The following is a 14,795-nucleotide window of genomic DNA, read 5'->3' on the forward strand; positions in this document are numbered from 1 at the left end:
ACAGAGCCGGCAGTCCAGTCTGTGCTAGAGCTGATTTGTCACCCTGCCACACAGATGCTGGATGAGTCACAGGGTGATGAGTTAAAGTCCGCCTGAAAGAAAAAGACTGGAAAACAACAGAAATACTTCAGGATTTTATTCTGTGTGAAAACAGACATGAAGCCTGATTGTATACTTGATTTTTATGGCAGAAATAAATAGAAGTGTCACAATGAAAACCAGAAACGCTGTGATGATGATTTTCACTGATCATTCTCACATGTTCAAAGAAACAATGACAGACAGGTTACAGGATTACACTGCAGCAGTTGTTCATCAGTTCTTAATCAGGTTGCACTTCTTTTGCACAATCTTTTGTTCCTCATGGGTTTATTCATACTCATGTAAAAGTAAATGCAGTGTTTATAGATGACAGAGCTCCTGGCACTGCCAAACCACACATGGCAAATATGTGATTACATGATTTTCATCCCAACACACACACTTTCAAACTTCCTGGATTTGTTTCCACTGACATTTCCTCAGTCTCTTGTTTTACCATTATCACTATTGTTGAAATTGTTCTTTTGATTTCCACAGGAATTAAACATGATTGTGTTTCTGATGAGTAGTGCACCATAAATAAGGATTATAAGGATAATGACTAAAGCCCTTCCACCCTTATTTATTATATTATGTTTGGATATTGGTTTTTTTGGGGTTTTTTTTGCACCTTTATGGTCTTGCTATGAAGTTCAAAAGCGGGATTAATGGTTTAGCAAGTTGTGTCAGGCTTACAGTCACAGTTTAAAGTATCAGGAAAGCAGCTCTTATTTTATTTTTCTCAACATGGTAACATGTAACGCTGCTGAACAAGCTCCAAGAACGACCGTTGAATCAGTCAAATTAACTTCACTTCACACTTGATCTGCTGACAGACTAAAGCAATTTCCTGATAAAGTGCTGAGTTAAAGTGTGAGACACTAATCTGCAGCCATAGCATTAGTAATAAACAGAAGCACCATGTTTTTGTTAAAATTGGAACTTGTGAACAACGGCAAGTCTAATTTTACTGTGTAAGCTGGATGCAGCAAAATTGGACAATAACTGTTGAATCAGCAGAATTCTCTGTTTTCTTTTCTTTTTCTTGACTCTGCGTTCCTCACAAAGACTTTCCATCATCTCCATACCCAGAGATAAGACAGAATAACATTTTATGGTGACACTTCATAATTAATTTTTTCGTGAGGTCCCTGGTGTCTGTCCCCCTGATCACTGACATCACTTGGAAGTCGAGACAGCAGCAGGAGACACAAAGTTTAGCTGTTCAGAGGTCTGAGATATTTGGATGTGCTGCAGATCATCAGTAGGTTAGTGTGAAGCCTGACTCTTTTATCCTTTATACTTTCTGTAGATCACAAAGCCAACAACAGCAGCAACAATGAGGACACCGGAAACTAACAGACCAACTATCAGTCCAACAGATCCATCCTCACCTGGAGGAACAACAACTCTCAGTGTGATGTTGCTGATGGGCTTCAAACCAGATGTTCCTGTCTCAACGACACGACACTCGTATGTTCCAGTGTCATTAATCGTCACATTCTTCAGAATCAAAGACACGTCTCCATCCTTCATCTGTTTGTCCTTTAGATCCACCCGGTCCTTAAAAGATGGATGCTGGCGCACTAAAGTTTCCCTTCCATCCCGAAACAAAAAAACATATTCTGGTCCCAGGTCAGCTCTGCTCCACTTCACAGTCTGGATGTTTTTTCGAGCTTGACATGTCAAAGTGACGTTCTGTCCAGACTCAGCTGTGAAGTTTTTCTGGCCTGAAAGAGAAACAATACAGAGCAGAGAGGTTAAAGTACAAATGTTCACTTCTACAGCAGACACTAGAACTCTTCTGCTGAGAATTTCCCTCTAATTTCAAAGGTGAATTCCGCAAAAGTTTAAGTTTAACTGGTGAATTTTCTTTTCCATAGCCCTTAAAAATTTCTTCTATGCTGAGGAAGAGTGTGAAGAGTTTCTTAAGGCAGAGAAGCTCATTTAAATTTCAGATCTTAGAGTCTCACAAAAGTTATTCATAGACAAATAACGTGTTACTGTAGTCCGATTACTTTTTTCAAGTAACGAGTAAAGTAAGGGATTACTATTGCAAAAAAAGGTAATTAGATTACCGTTACTTTCCAGTAAGCACGCTGTGTTACTGCCTTACTAAAACCGTGATTTTTTTTGCGAGAGGGTCTCATGCAGTGTTGCCAACTCCTCAGGAAAATCGCTATTGGCTGTCCTAAAAGTCGCTAGAAGTCGCTAAATGACGTCATGCTTTGGAAAGAGAAATAACATCGTGGAAGACACATAAAGTGAGTAAAAAACGTCCTAAATGCAGTTAGAATTGATTTAGAACTACAAATTAAATTTCTTTTAGCAATTATTGTTTTTTTAATGTCACAATTCCAACCCTACCCGGGCCTGGACTGGCAAAAGTGACCCGAAATAGGCACTCTGGTGGGGTTACTTTATGTGTGTGTGTGTGTGTGTGTGTGTGTGTGTGCGTGTGTGTGTGTGTGTTTATAAGTAGTTTTAAACCTTGTGATCCACAAAACAGCATAACAGTAAAAGAAGAACTGACTGCGTTACAGTCAGTGGGGGAGCAGCAGCTTCACTCATGCACGGTTCATTTGCAGTTTGGACGATGTTGTTGGTGTGAACATCTCCTGCAGCTGGGGGGAATATCCTCCGCCTGTGAGCGCTTTAGCACGGGTGAGGTGCCCACGGCAGTACCCGCTGCTTGTTGAGAGTAAGAGCAACACGCTCTTTCACGTCAAAAAGTCGTCATAAAAAGTCTCCAATAACACCAGAAAAAGTCGCCAGATTTGTCGCTAGTCGCTTTTTAGAAAAAAAAGTCGCTAAGGGGATCTGAAAACCCGCTAAATATAGCGACAAAGTCGCTAAGTTGGCAACACTGGTCTCATGACAGTGACGTAAGTGAGTGCGACGTTTGTGATCAACAATGGATAATATATCGAGTGCGGGAGAAAGTATGAGCGTGCAGCGCTTACTTTGAGTTTGATTCCATAAAAAGTGACAAAACCATTAGCATCCGTTGTGCATGGGAAGAAAACTTCTTTTGACAGTGAAAAAACCCCTAAACTTCCGAGCAAGCACCGAGTGCGCAATGACGTAATGGGAAACTCACAGAGAAACTCCCAGATTCTTCCACTGACCACACCAGGGTAAACCTCCGCCTACCCTACTCTTGCTTTACAGGTGAAAATAGAGCAACCCTAACCCAACAGGACCGCTAGTAAAAATATTTTATTTTATGTGCTGGAATGTGCAGAAAATAGGTTTAAATGTTAAACAAATTTCTTCCAGTCAGAGAATGGTGCATATAATTAATTTTTTGCTTGATGCATGAAGTTAAAAGATTAAAACTAATAAAATGAATGTTAAAAAGAAACTTTTCCTTTTGATCACATTTTATATGATGGATTAGGCAGAAAGTAGAAGAGTAGAAGATCTATCGCTTTATCACCTATTCAGGTTGTAAATCATGTTTTTAAAAAGTAACTAAGAAACGAATTACTTTTGAAAATAAGTAAAGTGAAGTGTCGTTGTCAGAGGCTACAATGCACATGTACCATCATGAATTTAAAACAGGGTTTAATTTAAAACAGAAAATTCACATGTGTTACTGATCATGTGACTCTGAGGGTTTACAGATTTACACTCCTGTGACATAATATCACGGCACAAGAAATGTATATTTTTTGAGCATTGTTTATCAAGGCGTTGACATGAACATGACAATTTATATCAGCTATGCACTGAACTTTATTTCAGTGATTTGCCACACGTTAGATTAATTAACAAATTAGTCAACAATTTATCAATTTATCTTCTGAGAGCTAAATTATCTATGATGGCTTACCCAAAAGACCCAGCAACCTAGCCCTCACATTTCGAGTGTATGGGACTACACGCCACACTGAAAGCTAAATATCAGATATTAACCATGTACAGTCATAAATCCATCTGAGAGCAAGACACTGAATTTAATTTAAACTATAAACGCAGACAAACCCTAAACAACCTAAAGTTAAAAACCCTGGTTCCAAGACCTGGAGATCATGACGACCACATTCAGCTGCTGCTTGTGTGTCTGTCTGTATTCACCCTGAAAGCTGCCCTGTGGGGCTGAAATTAGATGATTAATTTTGCTGCTGATGACTGTCCCATTTCGTCATCTTCTTCACCGTGAGAAACTCTTACGTTGCATAGTTTAAAAATAGTTTTAAAAAAATCATTTGTTTCAGAGCATTTGGCTAAAGCTCAGCCAAGTATAGCCCTGTAGACTGCACTAACATTATTAAAGGCATATCTTTGTTCTAGACTTTGAGAATAATACTCCTCCTTTCTCTCTCTTCTCCCTTTTAGTTCTGCTGAGCTCCCTATAAGGTCCATACTCAACACTATGAATCAACTATTATGTCTACTTCATTTGTCATGAAATAACCAGGAACCAGACCTCACCTGCTCATAAAACTACAAGTACAGACAGTCCCCCATCTGAAAATGATTGACTGTGAATAGAAATCTCTGTAACTCCTAAAGTCTTAATGGAAAACATCTTTAAACACATTTGAAGTAAACACGAACACCAACTAAGGGTTAAAAATCCACATCCCAAATTCCCCCTCAATATTTGATACTTTCTTAACTTGATTTTCATAACTTTTATCTTGAAGGCGCCCATTCCAGGTTTAAGCTGCATTTAATTCTAATTGCACATCTTAGATAATAGAAAGAATTTTCTTTAAAAAAAAATGAAAAAAGTTGTAAATCCTGTCTTACTTATTAAACCCAGATGTTTTAAAATTGGTAGAGACCACAGCTCACCTTGAGAGGCACAAACCAGCAGGCACACAGAGAGCAGAGTCCAGCCAAGAAACACAACCATTCTCACCCTCCGATAAATGAAATGATGTATGAAAACTAAAGTGCTGAGAAAGCTAAAAATTCTGACTGTGAGAAGGAGTGGGAGGAGTTAAGTGGGAGCAATGCAGTGGGCGTGTGTGAAAGGCTGTGGTGAGTCAATAAATGAATAGACTAATAAAACACTGATGGCAGAACTACACTACTCACAGTATTTTGTTATATCTGTATATGTGTTGCTAGGAGACAATCCTGATCCTGCTCTATTGAATCCATGAAAGAAAACAAAAATCCAGGCACTGAGAGCGAAATGACTGCCAGTGTGAAAGCTGATGCCGTTGGTCATCAGGTCTCAGTGTGGCGGCTCTGCCTGTGTGTTTCTTACAGTTGGGAAAATCATGCCAATAAAACTACACCGCCCCCTCTTCCAGTCCTCTGAGAGCCGTTACACAGCATTTTTTTCTGATAATAAAATGAAGCCTTTATTTATTTATTTTTCCATTCAAGAATTAACTATTAGGGAGGGCCAGCTCTGCAGCAGGAGTGTATTCATTCAGTGTAGGCTTCCTTCCCCTCTGTCTTTCTCATTTCCTTTTCCTGTTCCCTGCATGCAATTTAGAAACACTTCAATGAGAATAATGATAACCTAAACCACAGACTGAGCAAAGCTGAAAAAATCTGTTACATTATTAAAGTTCAATAGTTAAAATCACAGACTGTTTTTTATTTTATTCTTGTATTCTGTGTTTCTTTCTTCTTCTTCTTCTTTTTTTTACTGGTGGTAATCCCATCAACAGGACACAAGTTTTCCTTTCCAGCTTTTGTAGAAAAGCACCAAAAATATTCCAATCTGCAGACAGAACACGCTTAATGAATCATATAATTAGAGGTTAGGTCAGTGTGAGTCAGAACCACCCCAAAGGGGATTGCCTGGGAACCTCCATCCACATAAGTGGTTTTACAATTGTCACGGTTCTGGGTGATTTTGACCAAGCATTTTCAGTTTCTTATGTTTTGGTTTGTTTTCGCATTATGGATTATTTTCTGATTCTCTGGTGTTTTGTTGATCATTATTATTAATCTATGTTTCAGGTATTCTTGGTGAGAGATTAGTTCTTAGGTTGTGTCTGGTGTTTAGTAAAGGTTTAGTTCAGTGTCAAGTCTGTGTCTCTGTTTCTTGTCTCCTGTTTTATTGTGAAGGTTTGTCTCATGTCAGTGGGTCTAGCTTGGCTCCCTCTGTCTCGTTAGCCCTGATGTCTCCCTCCTGTTTCTCATTCCTGACTTCCTCAGTGTATTTAAGCCCCGTGTTTCTTTGTGTCAGGGTTGCGTTGTACCCTCAGATTTGCTTGTGTGTTTCTGTTCACTGTGTTCGTTTGGATCCTGATCTCCGCCTGACCGCACACAGAGCCCTGACCGCTCTAGTACAGGCCTCTATACTCAACTCCACTCAAAACCACTTCATGGCATTTCACCTCCTGTGCACATTTATAGTTTTTAGTTTTATAGAGGTCAGTACTCCATATTCCCAACATGTGTCTCTGTAGTTGTATGAATTCCCAGCCACAACTGTAGCTTATCCTTATACCCAGTGATGGGTTTGTCAAGATAATTCTACTGCACAGCAAAGCAAGAAACAAGTAGACAAAGTTCTTGTGTTACTCGCGCACGAGGGAGAGAACTGGATGAGCGCCAACCCTATTAGAGCACTTCGCTCTCGTTCTGCAGGTTTACTTGTTGTTCCTAGAGTATTTAAAAGTAGAATGGGAGGCAGGGAGGTTTTAAGTTAACCCATTCATCTTCAGAGAATCCAGAGACGTCCCAGTGCACAAAGGACCAGGCTGCAGGCTGTGAATGCTGAAGGTGTTGAAGCCCTCAGGCAGCACTGCAATAAACACAGACTTACAGGTCACTGCAGGAACACCTCTGAAAATCATCAGCAGCTAACCCAGCTTATCACTACATATACACTAGTTACTTTACTAAAAAAGGGAGATTAGTTTGGACTCCTCTTCCTGGTCACCTGTGCTACATGGACGGGATCGTGTTGTGCTATTTGGCCTTCACTGGGTCTTGACGGGAGGCCTTTCTGAGTGTTTCTGGTCCAACACACTGGTTTCCATTGTGGCTTGGGCTTCACTCTAGGCTGCAGCCACTTGGGGTTTCTGGGCTTCTATTAGTTCCTATCACCCTAAGTGTGTGATGGTTTTCAGGCTCTGATGATTGCCTGTTGCTGTTTCTGCCAAACACTTAACCCAGGGAGAGTCAAAAAAGAAAAGAAGAAGGGAGGATAATTATGTATTAGAAGAATACAAGATGGTTTATGTCTCAACCTGTAGCTGGTGGCACATATGGCAATTTGCAGCCATACAAGAAATACTTTTCTGTGATTTTCTAAGGTTTGTACATTTGTTGTGGGATTAGGACATGCACTAGCATAAACATGTACTATGTCGAAGGAAATTAGCTTTTTATGGGTGGAACCAAACCAATTTCTGGCGTGTCTGTGTATTTGGGGGATCTATTGATTGATATAGCAGCAGGGATCCCCAAGCTCCCAAACATAAGTTAGTTTAGTTTTTTCTCTCTCTCTGAACAACAATAATTTAATGCCAGAGAAATCTGAACATGATTTCGAGCTCTTGCTTGGTAGAAGGAAGGAGAAAGAGAGAGAAAACTAAGCATGGGGAAGTTGATTTAACATCCTGATTACCACTATAGGTGTCAACAATCTAACCAGAACGGCAAGCCCTAAAATAACCCAACAGGGACTATGACACATGCTTTTATATATGGAAACAGACATATATGAAGAGGAAGGACTGGGTCACTATATGTTGTCACTGCTGATGAGAAACAGCAGATTACTAAGAGCAACAATGGAGGAAACATTTCTACTTTATCTCTGTGAGTAGATTCTCTCTGTTTACATTTCTGTACTTTAACCATCTGCTGTTGATGAGTTGTTATGGAGAAGGCACGAAATATTTACGTCAGACTGAATTCATCTTAAGAACAAACTTGATCAATATTGTAAGTGATCAACGGTCGTGACAATTTGCATATTAATAATCACTGAACTGACTTCACAGCCCATTGTTCGTCAGTGGTGCTAGTTTCAGTCATACCTTATAAGATTGGGAAAACCTGCAGTCAGCTGAGACTGAAGAAGTCACTTGGATGAGCGACGAAAGGTTTCTCGCACTGAAAACGCTTCGTCCAGATGAACAGAATAAACTTTTTTAGATTTTTGAGATATACAGTAATAAATAAGCAATAAAATAAAAAGTAGGCTAAATGAGTGAAGAATGAGTTGTTGCCAGTGTTGACGTATACTATCTTGCTACCCAACCATATTAGGCAAAATCTTGAGGTGAATGTCATTGTAAATTGGTGCTATATAAACAAAACTGAATCGACAACAAATGGCCAATCATATTGCTTAACTCAGTATGATTGACCACCTATTGCATCCAAGTTGTGCAGAAGAACATTTCTGACAACCCAACATGTGGAAAGTTAAAGCTGATGTGCCACAGCACCACATGCATTAAAGAACCTTTTGGATTTGGTGAAAGGAGAGCTTTGAATTGTGGACAAGTAGCTGACAAATCTTCAGCAACTGTGTGATGATATCTTGCCAATATAGACTAAATTCTCTGAGGTGAATAAATTTATGCCATGAAGAAGGCAAAAGATGGTTGAAACCAGTACTAGCAAGAAATGTTATATAAAGTATCCATTTAGAATTGGAGATCATTTATGGAGACCAGTTTCATCCCTTCTGTTTCTTTATCTACATATGATAGTATTTGTGGATATACCCATCCCCTCTGAGACCTCCCCCCAAACTGCAGCCTCAATTCACTTTCAAGCTGTCTGCCACTACCTGCTAGAAATGCTGTCAAACCTGAAGTGAGGCTGTGGTCTCAGTGAGTGAATTGAGCAGTATGATGTCCCCGGTGCCTGCAGACATCTTGTTTGGTAATGCAGCAGCAGTGTGGTGTCCTTTCCTCTGATGTTACGGTAAATGGGTTAGACCAGTCTCACCAATGAGGCAAGCTGTGGCTCAGACTGTCTGTTAAACAGCTGCCAGCTTAAATTAACAATCAATATTCTAATTCAAGATTATTAAGTCATTCTCAATACAAGTAAAGCATAAAAGTCACTTTCAGCTTCAGTGAATAAAACTAAAAGCCTTATTTCAGGAAGTAGAGCAGTTAGCACTATGAGTGTTAAACGCAAACGCAGTTGTTGTGCGTTTGCGTTTAACACGAAGATGATGCATTAATCTGTGTGGAGCATCTATTTTTTCAGTCTGTGATTAACAGGAAATGAGCAGCTGTGCGGTGATCTAGTTTCCTGTTTCTGATGAAAACACTTTAACTGCTCAGGTTTTATTTTTAGGACTGCAGAGTTTTCTTGCACAGTAGCAGAAAAGAAAATCAAGACATTACTTTGTAGTTCTTGGAGGTGTCTGCCCTATAAAATGCTATCCCAGGTTCAATACTTTGTAACCCAGATGCAACATACCCCTCTTGTCTATATTTGTTTATGGTACGCCCTCTTTACCCTGCACATTAAAAAATACAACCTATATATGAATGGCATGGATCTCTGCAGCTTGATCTCATTGCAGGCCTATCCAAACTTCTCGCTGTACTTTTGGAGGGCTCTTTACTGTGTAGTCCTGTTTCTCCTCACTTCTCTGGTGATGTTGTTGCCTTCTTCCATCTTCTTTTTCTTCCATCTAGTGTCTCCTGTGGTTGCCACATAATAAAAGGAGACACCAGAGTTTAATGTTCCTTGGTAACCTTTAGAAAACTAAATTGCTTTCCTCTCGGTGATTCAGTGAACTGTTTTATTTCTCTTCAGTTCTGATCTTGGTGCTGAGCTGCGCAGCAAATCAAGGTCAGTAACCTTTTTTTCATTTATTTATTCCAATTATGTTAAATGATCAAGTCTGTTACTCCTTCTTTCAGTGGGGGTCACTAATGTAAAACTACTGAAAGTAGAAATAATTTTGTGGCATTATTTTTAAAAAAAGATCAACATAATTTTTATTTTAACCCTCACAGCTCGTCTGACTGTGAGTCCCAGCAGCTCTCAGTTCTTTGAAGAAGACTTTGTGTCTCTGAGCTGTGAGGAGGACGACAGCTCTGCTGGATGGACTCTGAGGAGAAACACAAGCAAAGAAACCAGGACTCTGTGTGGGGTCGACTGGGGAAAAAAGAATAGTTCCTGTAAAATCACTGATCTCTTTACATGGGACAGTGGAGTTTACTGGTGTGAGTCCAATCAGAGTACCATCAGTAACATGGTTAACCTGACAGTCACTGGTAAGCTGAGTGTGTGGAGTTAGTGTTGATGAAGCTGTGTGTAAATGGATGAAATGCTGTAGTTTGTCTCTGTGTTGAGGTGGATCAGTGATCCTGCAGAGTCCTGTCCTCCCTGTGATGGAGGGAGATGACGTCACTCTGCTCTGTAAAACAAAGACCACTCCCTCCAACATCACAGCTGCTTTCGTCAAAGATGGCGTCTTCATCGGAAAAGAGCCTACAGGTCACATGACCATCCAGCATGTTTCCAGGTCTCATGAAGGCCTCTACAAGTGTGACATCAGCGGTCATGGAGAGTCTCCATCCAGCTGGATCACTGTCACAGGTGACACACTCACCTGTCTGTGTTTCTGCAGCTTTCAACATTCACAATGTGACGACAACTTAATGACTGTGTTTGCTTTATTTTAGAGAGAAACACCACCACACCTCCACCTACATCCACACCTCCTCCTGGTTGCACCTCTTGTGATACATCACTCTCCCCGCCTGTTGTCTCTGTGTTGTCATTCTTTTTAACAGTCTGTGTTGCAGCTCTACTTATTTCAATAATCCTGTTGATAAAACTTTGTGTTGTTAGAAAACATGAAGGTGACACTCGGACCTCTGGATTTGACTCAGGTTTTGTTTTTTCAGAACTATGTACAAGTATATCAATGACTTTAAACGTGTCATCAAAACTTGCACAGCGTCATACTGCTTTTCCTTTTGGTTTGCTTCAGCTAATCAAGTGGAAACTATAGAAGACAATCCAATGAGTGACGACTTATGTGACATCGGACAGACCAGAGGTGGTGTTCTTGTTCTTTGTTTCTACTAATGAACAAATAAATGATTGAAAATGATTATCTGCTCTTCTTCCCTTTTCTGGGAGGCAGTGGGGACGTAGAGCGTACAGCCCGATCCGGCGGGGAGGTGTGGGAAGCCAGATCAGGCGCCCCCCTCCGGCTCTCCTATCTTGTCCCTTTTGTCTTACTTCTCTCTATCACCTTTTCTATCCCTTTAAAGAAGTGAGGCTCCATAAATGCTAAAGAGTTAAGCATTATTTCTCAGTTGCAGTGAATAGATAGAAATAAACTGTAGGAAACTAAACAGAAGAAAGAAGAAGAGAAAGAACAATTTAACATAAACCACAGACACACTCCAGGGCCTGATCAACCCTGGCAGGGCCTCCTTGATGAGGGTGTCTAGTGACAATGGCCGAAACACCCGATGAATCCAAGGTCCACTACTGGCGATGTGTCCCAAATCTTAATATGATAATCTAGATCAGAAATCTAATCCCCCTAAAAATGGCAGATTGGCCTGGGTTAAAGACCGAAAGTTGAGGCACACAACGATGTCTCTGGGCTGTCTTTCCTCATAACAGCCATCCCTCAAGAGTCTCGCCATTTAAAGCAATGCATTATCAGGGACTACAACATCTAGTCCTTTTACTGAATTGAATAAATAAATCACTCAAATAGCTCATCCTTCAGCTACCTTTTGACTGCCAATTGACCTTTGACCTGTCTGTTTACATCATTCTCCTTGTGTGTGTGTTGGTTCTCTCTGGGCGCTCCAGCTTAGTCCCACTGCCTAAGACATATGAGTGAAGTTATTTGGTGATTCTCGAGTGATTGTGATTGAGTGTGGATAGTTTGTCCTGCTACAGTCTGTTTTGTATCACATCTTTCACACTAAGCCTGGGATAGTCTTCAGACCCCACTTGAGAATAAAGCGCTAAGTATTTTTTTAAACAGGTAAAAGTAGTTGTTGTGTGTTTGTTGATTAACCATAACAGGGAGCATCTATTGCTTTTAGCCTATGATTAACAGGAAACTAACAGCTCTGTGGATTCCAGTTTCTGATGAAAACACTCCAGTGCTGTTTTATTAATAGACATGAGCCTCCAGAATTTTGTCCATCGTCCTCAGCCTCTCCAGCTTTTTATATACAGATGTAAATTGACTGATACTAAAAAGAACGCATAGATATAGATAAAGGACATGAATGACCTTTGTATCTTATTCAAATCAGCCGCAGAGGTAGCTTTCAGGCTGTATAACTTGCATTGATGTCCTCTGTGTGTTTTGTTCCACAGGGATAAATCGGTATGCACTCTACTCAACAGTGAGGAAAAAAACACCACTTATTCACAAATCGTGAAAGACAAGAGAAACAAATCAAAGTCAACAGGTACGGCTTCTCTCCTTTGTCTCTGTCATTGTTCAGAATCAGAACAAGATTCCAGCACGTTGATATTTTAGTCTGTATCAAAAGGACACTGTTACTGTAAATGGACTGGTTTCATTTTCAGCTAAGGATTAAACCACCAACCTTCTGATTGTTCCTTCCATTAAGTTGATTCTGTATATCTGCACGTAGTGTTTTCAGTGGGTGAAACTCATCCAAGTGACTTCTTCAGTCTCAACTCCACAACCTTATATCTTTAAACATTTGCATAATGACTAAAATTAGCACCACGGGATGAAAAACAATGATCCTGTCACAAAACGGCCAGAGACCGAGCACCAAAAATCAAACCCACGTGCAGGAAACCCAAGGCGGAGGCAGAGTAAAGGGTTTAACAAAGGTTTATTAACTAACACCAAAATGACGTTGACGTTAGTAGTTGATTTAAGGCTTGATATATGGGGTGTGAGGGTCTTGGCCAGGGGAGAGGGACAAGCAAGGGGACAGGTCCAAGAAAGCAACGGCAGCTGCTGGTGATTAGGTAAGTACTGGAAGAGAGGAGAGCAGTGTTACAGCGGTAGCCAATGAGGAGTTCTGGAGAGAGTGGAAGCTGTGAAAATCTTCGTCTTACTGTGCAGGTGGGAGATGGAAGCGTTGAGGGAGAGGTGGTGCGGTCCAGGTGGGTTAGGTGGTGTGTGGCAGCTGTACTGAGTGGTGAAGGTCCCAAGGTGGTGTAAGGGCAGGCAGGTGAGGCAAGGAGATGATTCCAAGAGCTGGCGGGTTAACCAGATTTCCGAGATGAGTGGTTCAGTATGATGGAGTTTTCCTGGAGTAAATAGGGTAGTTGACGAACTGGCGAGGAAGCAGTATCAGCAAGCAGCTTAAATCTCCAACCTGATTGCCTCAATCAGCTTCAGGTGAGGAGGGATGTAGGCCCTGCCCATGGTTGGATACCAGGGGAGGACCAGACCTTCAATGGAATTTTACAGCCACACACCCAGACCATGACAGATCAAAGGACACTGATCAATGGCCATGAGTGCCATTCACAGAGAGTTGGGGAATGGCTGCAATCACAGCATTGTAAGATGGTGACAGATGTACCTTTGGGCCCTTTTCACATAAATGGTCTCCATGACTTTCTGCTCAAACCAGCTTTCATGTGTACATCCTCATCATTGAAAGAGTGTCCACTGGCCTGTAGGCATATATAGACTGTGACGTTTTGGCATTTGTGCCGGGGCGCTCGATTCTTGGGGCAGACCAGTTTTTGGCGCAGCATATTTTGGGGTTTTGCGTCAGTATTGAAAAAGCTGAGATGCACTTTCTTTAATTAGTGGAGCAGGAAAAAGAAAACACCAATAACTGTGTTTAAACCTGTTAAACTGACATAATGATCTTTGTCTTTCCAGAGTTTCCATCAGAGCCAGATGCCATCTCCCCCCTAAAAGATGCAGTCCACCAGTCCAACCACTGCAGTCCAGCTGAGGGTCTCGAATCCGTCCACTCAACACCCCGGATGACAATTACTTGTATAACCGATTAGTAGATATCTTCTGTTCTTTACATGGAGTTACAGTCACACAACTTTAGTGAGGCAAGAGAATCAATTCAACAGCGAAAAAGATTTTTTATTAAAAAAAACCTTTAAAAATGTAAATGCTAAAGACTAAAACAAAAAGCAATAATAATAATTGTCTTTATCACCACAGCAATTATCTGGTTTCTCTGCAGGATCGCTTCGCTTTGGTCTCATTTCTTTGTTCTTATTTGTGTTTCTGTGGGTTTTACAAAGATTTCTGATCAAAAATTTGAGGCGTTGTGGCAAACCCGTGCGCACTTCTCTTCACTTTAACCAGACTGTAAACAGCATGAACATCATTCAGAAGGTCGACAGTGCACAGAATATATTTAGAACAAACTGTACGTGTCTATTTGTACATTTTGATTCAAGGAAATTGAATTTATGAGACTTTACTTCAGTGTTTTTTCAAACTAAGCATGCCTCCATAGTATTATATCTTTCGAGTTATGCAGCTGCACACATTCATCTTAGCGTGTTTTTCAGTGTCTGTGGACACAGGGTATAGATTTTCTTTTAAACTTATATGGCTGATTGCTTTGCTCCTACATTGTTCTTCAGTTTATTGCTATTATGTCAGTTTGATCAAAGAAAAAGAAGTAAATATTACATATATTGTGAGTATAAATGTTCAAACAGGTCATGTTTTTGATGCAGTTGCAAGTGCCGTGTTTGATTGTGATATTTGCCTGTAAGTTGCACAATTGTGAGTCATTATGTTGCTGTGTATAATTAAATGAAAATGAAAAAAACAAATGTAATGTTTATTATTAACAAAATTC

The 14,795-nt window shown here is 40.5% G+C and overlaps 1 protein-coding gene across 1 annotated transcript; it reads right to left on the reverse strand.

Annotated features, from left to right (window-relative positions):
- Nucleotides 1–352: 352 nt before the first annotated feature.
- On the reverse strand, nucleotides 353–4,945 carry LOC102798801 (butyrophilin subfamily 2 member A1-like). The gene is made up of 2 exons (XM_087838869.1): nucleotides 4,885–4,945; nucleotides 353–1,811 (listed from the first exon to the last, which is right to left on the reverse strand). Exons 1-2 carry the CDS (start codon nucleotides 4,943–4,945, stop codon nucleotides 1,372–1,374), a joined length of 501 nt encoding a protein of 166 aa, XP_087694995.1. The 3' UTR covers nucleotides 353–1,371.
- Between the last annotated feature and the right edge of the window lie 9,850 nt (nucleotides 4,946–14,795).

The sequence above is a fragment of the Neolamprologus brichardi genome, chromosome 3 (genome assembly GCF_056152115.1).
Source record: "Neolamprologus brichardi isolate AB-2024 chromosome 3, ASM5615211v1, whole genome shotgun sequence".
Classification (NCBI taxonomy): Eukaryota; Metazoa; Chordata; class Actinopteri; order Cichliformes; family Cichlidae; genus Neolamprologus; species Neolamprologus brichardi.

Bases quoted from the DNA above. Each gene is read 5' to 3' on its own strand.
- LOC102798801 (XM_087838869.1), bottom strand. From the start codon at position 4,945: ATGGTTGTGTTTCTTGGCTGGACTCTGCTCTCTGTGTGCCTGCTGGTT. The intron at 1,812-4,884 runs GTGAGCTGTGGT...TTTCTCTTTCAG, and splicing joins GCTGGTTTGTGCCTCTCAAG to GCCAGAAAAACTTCACAGCT.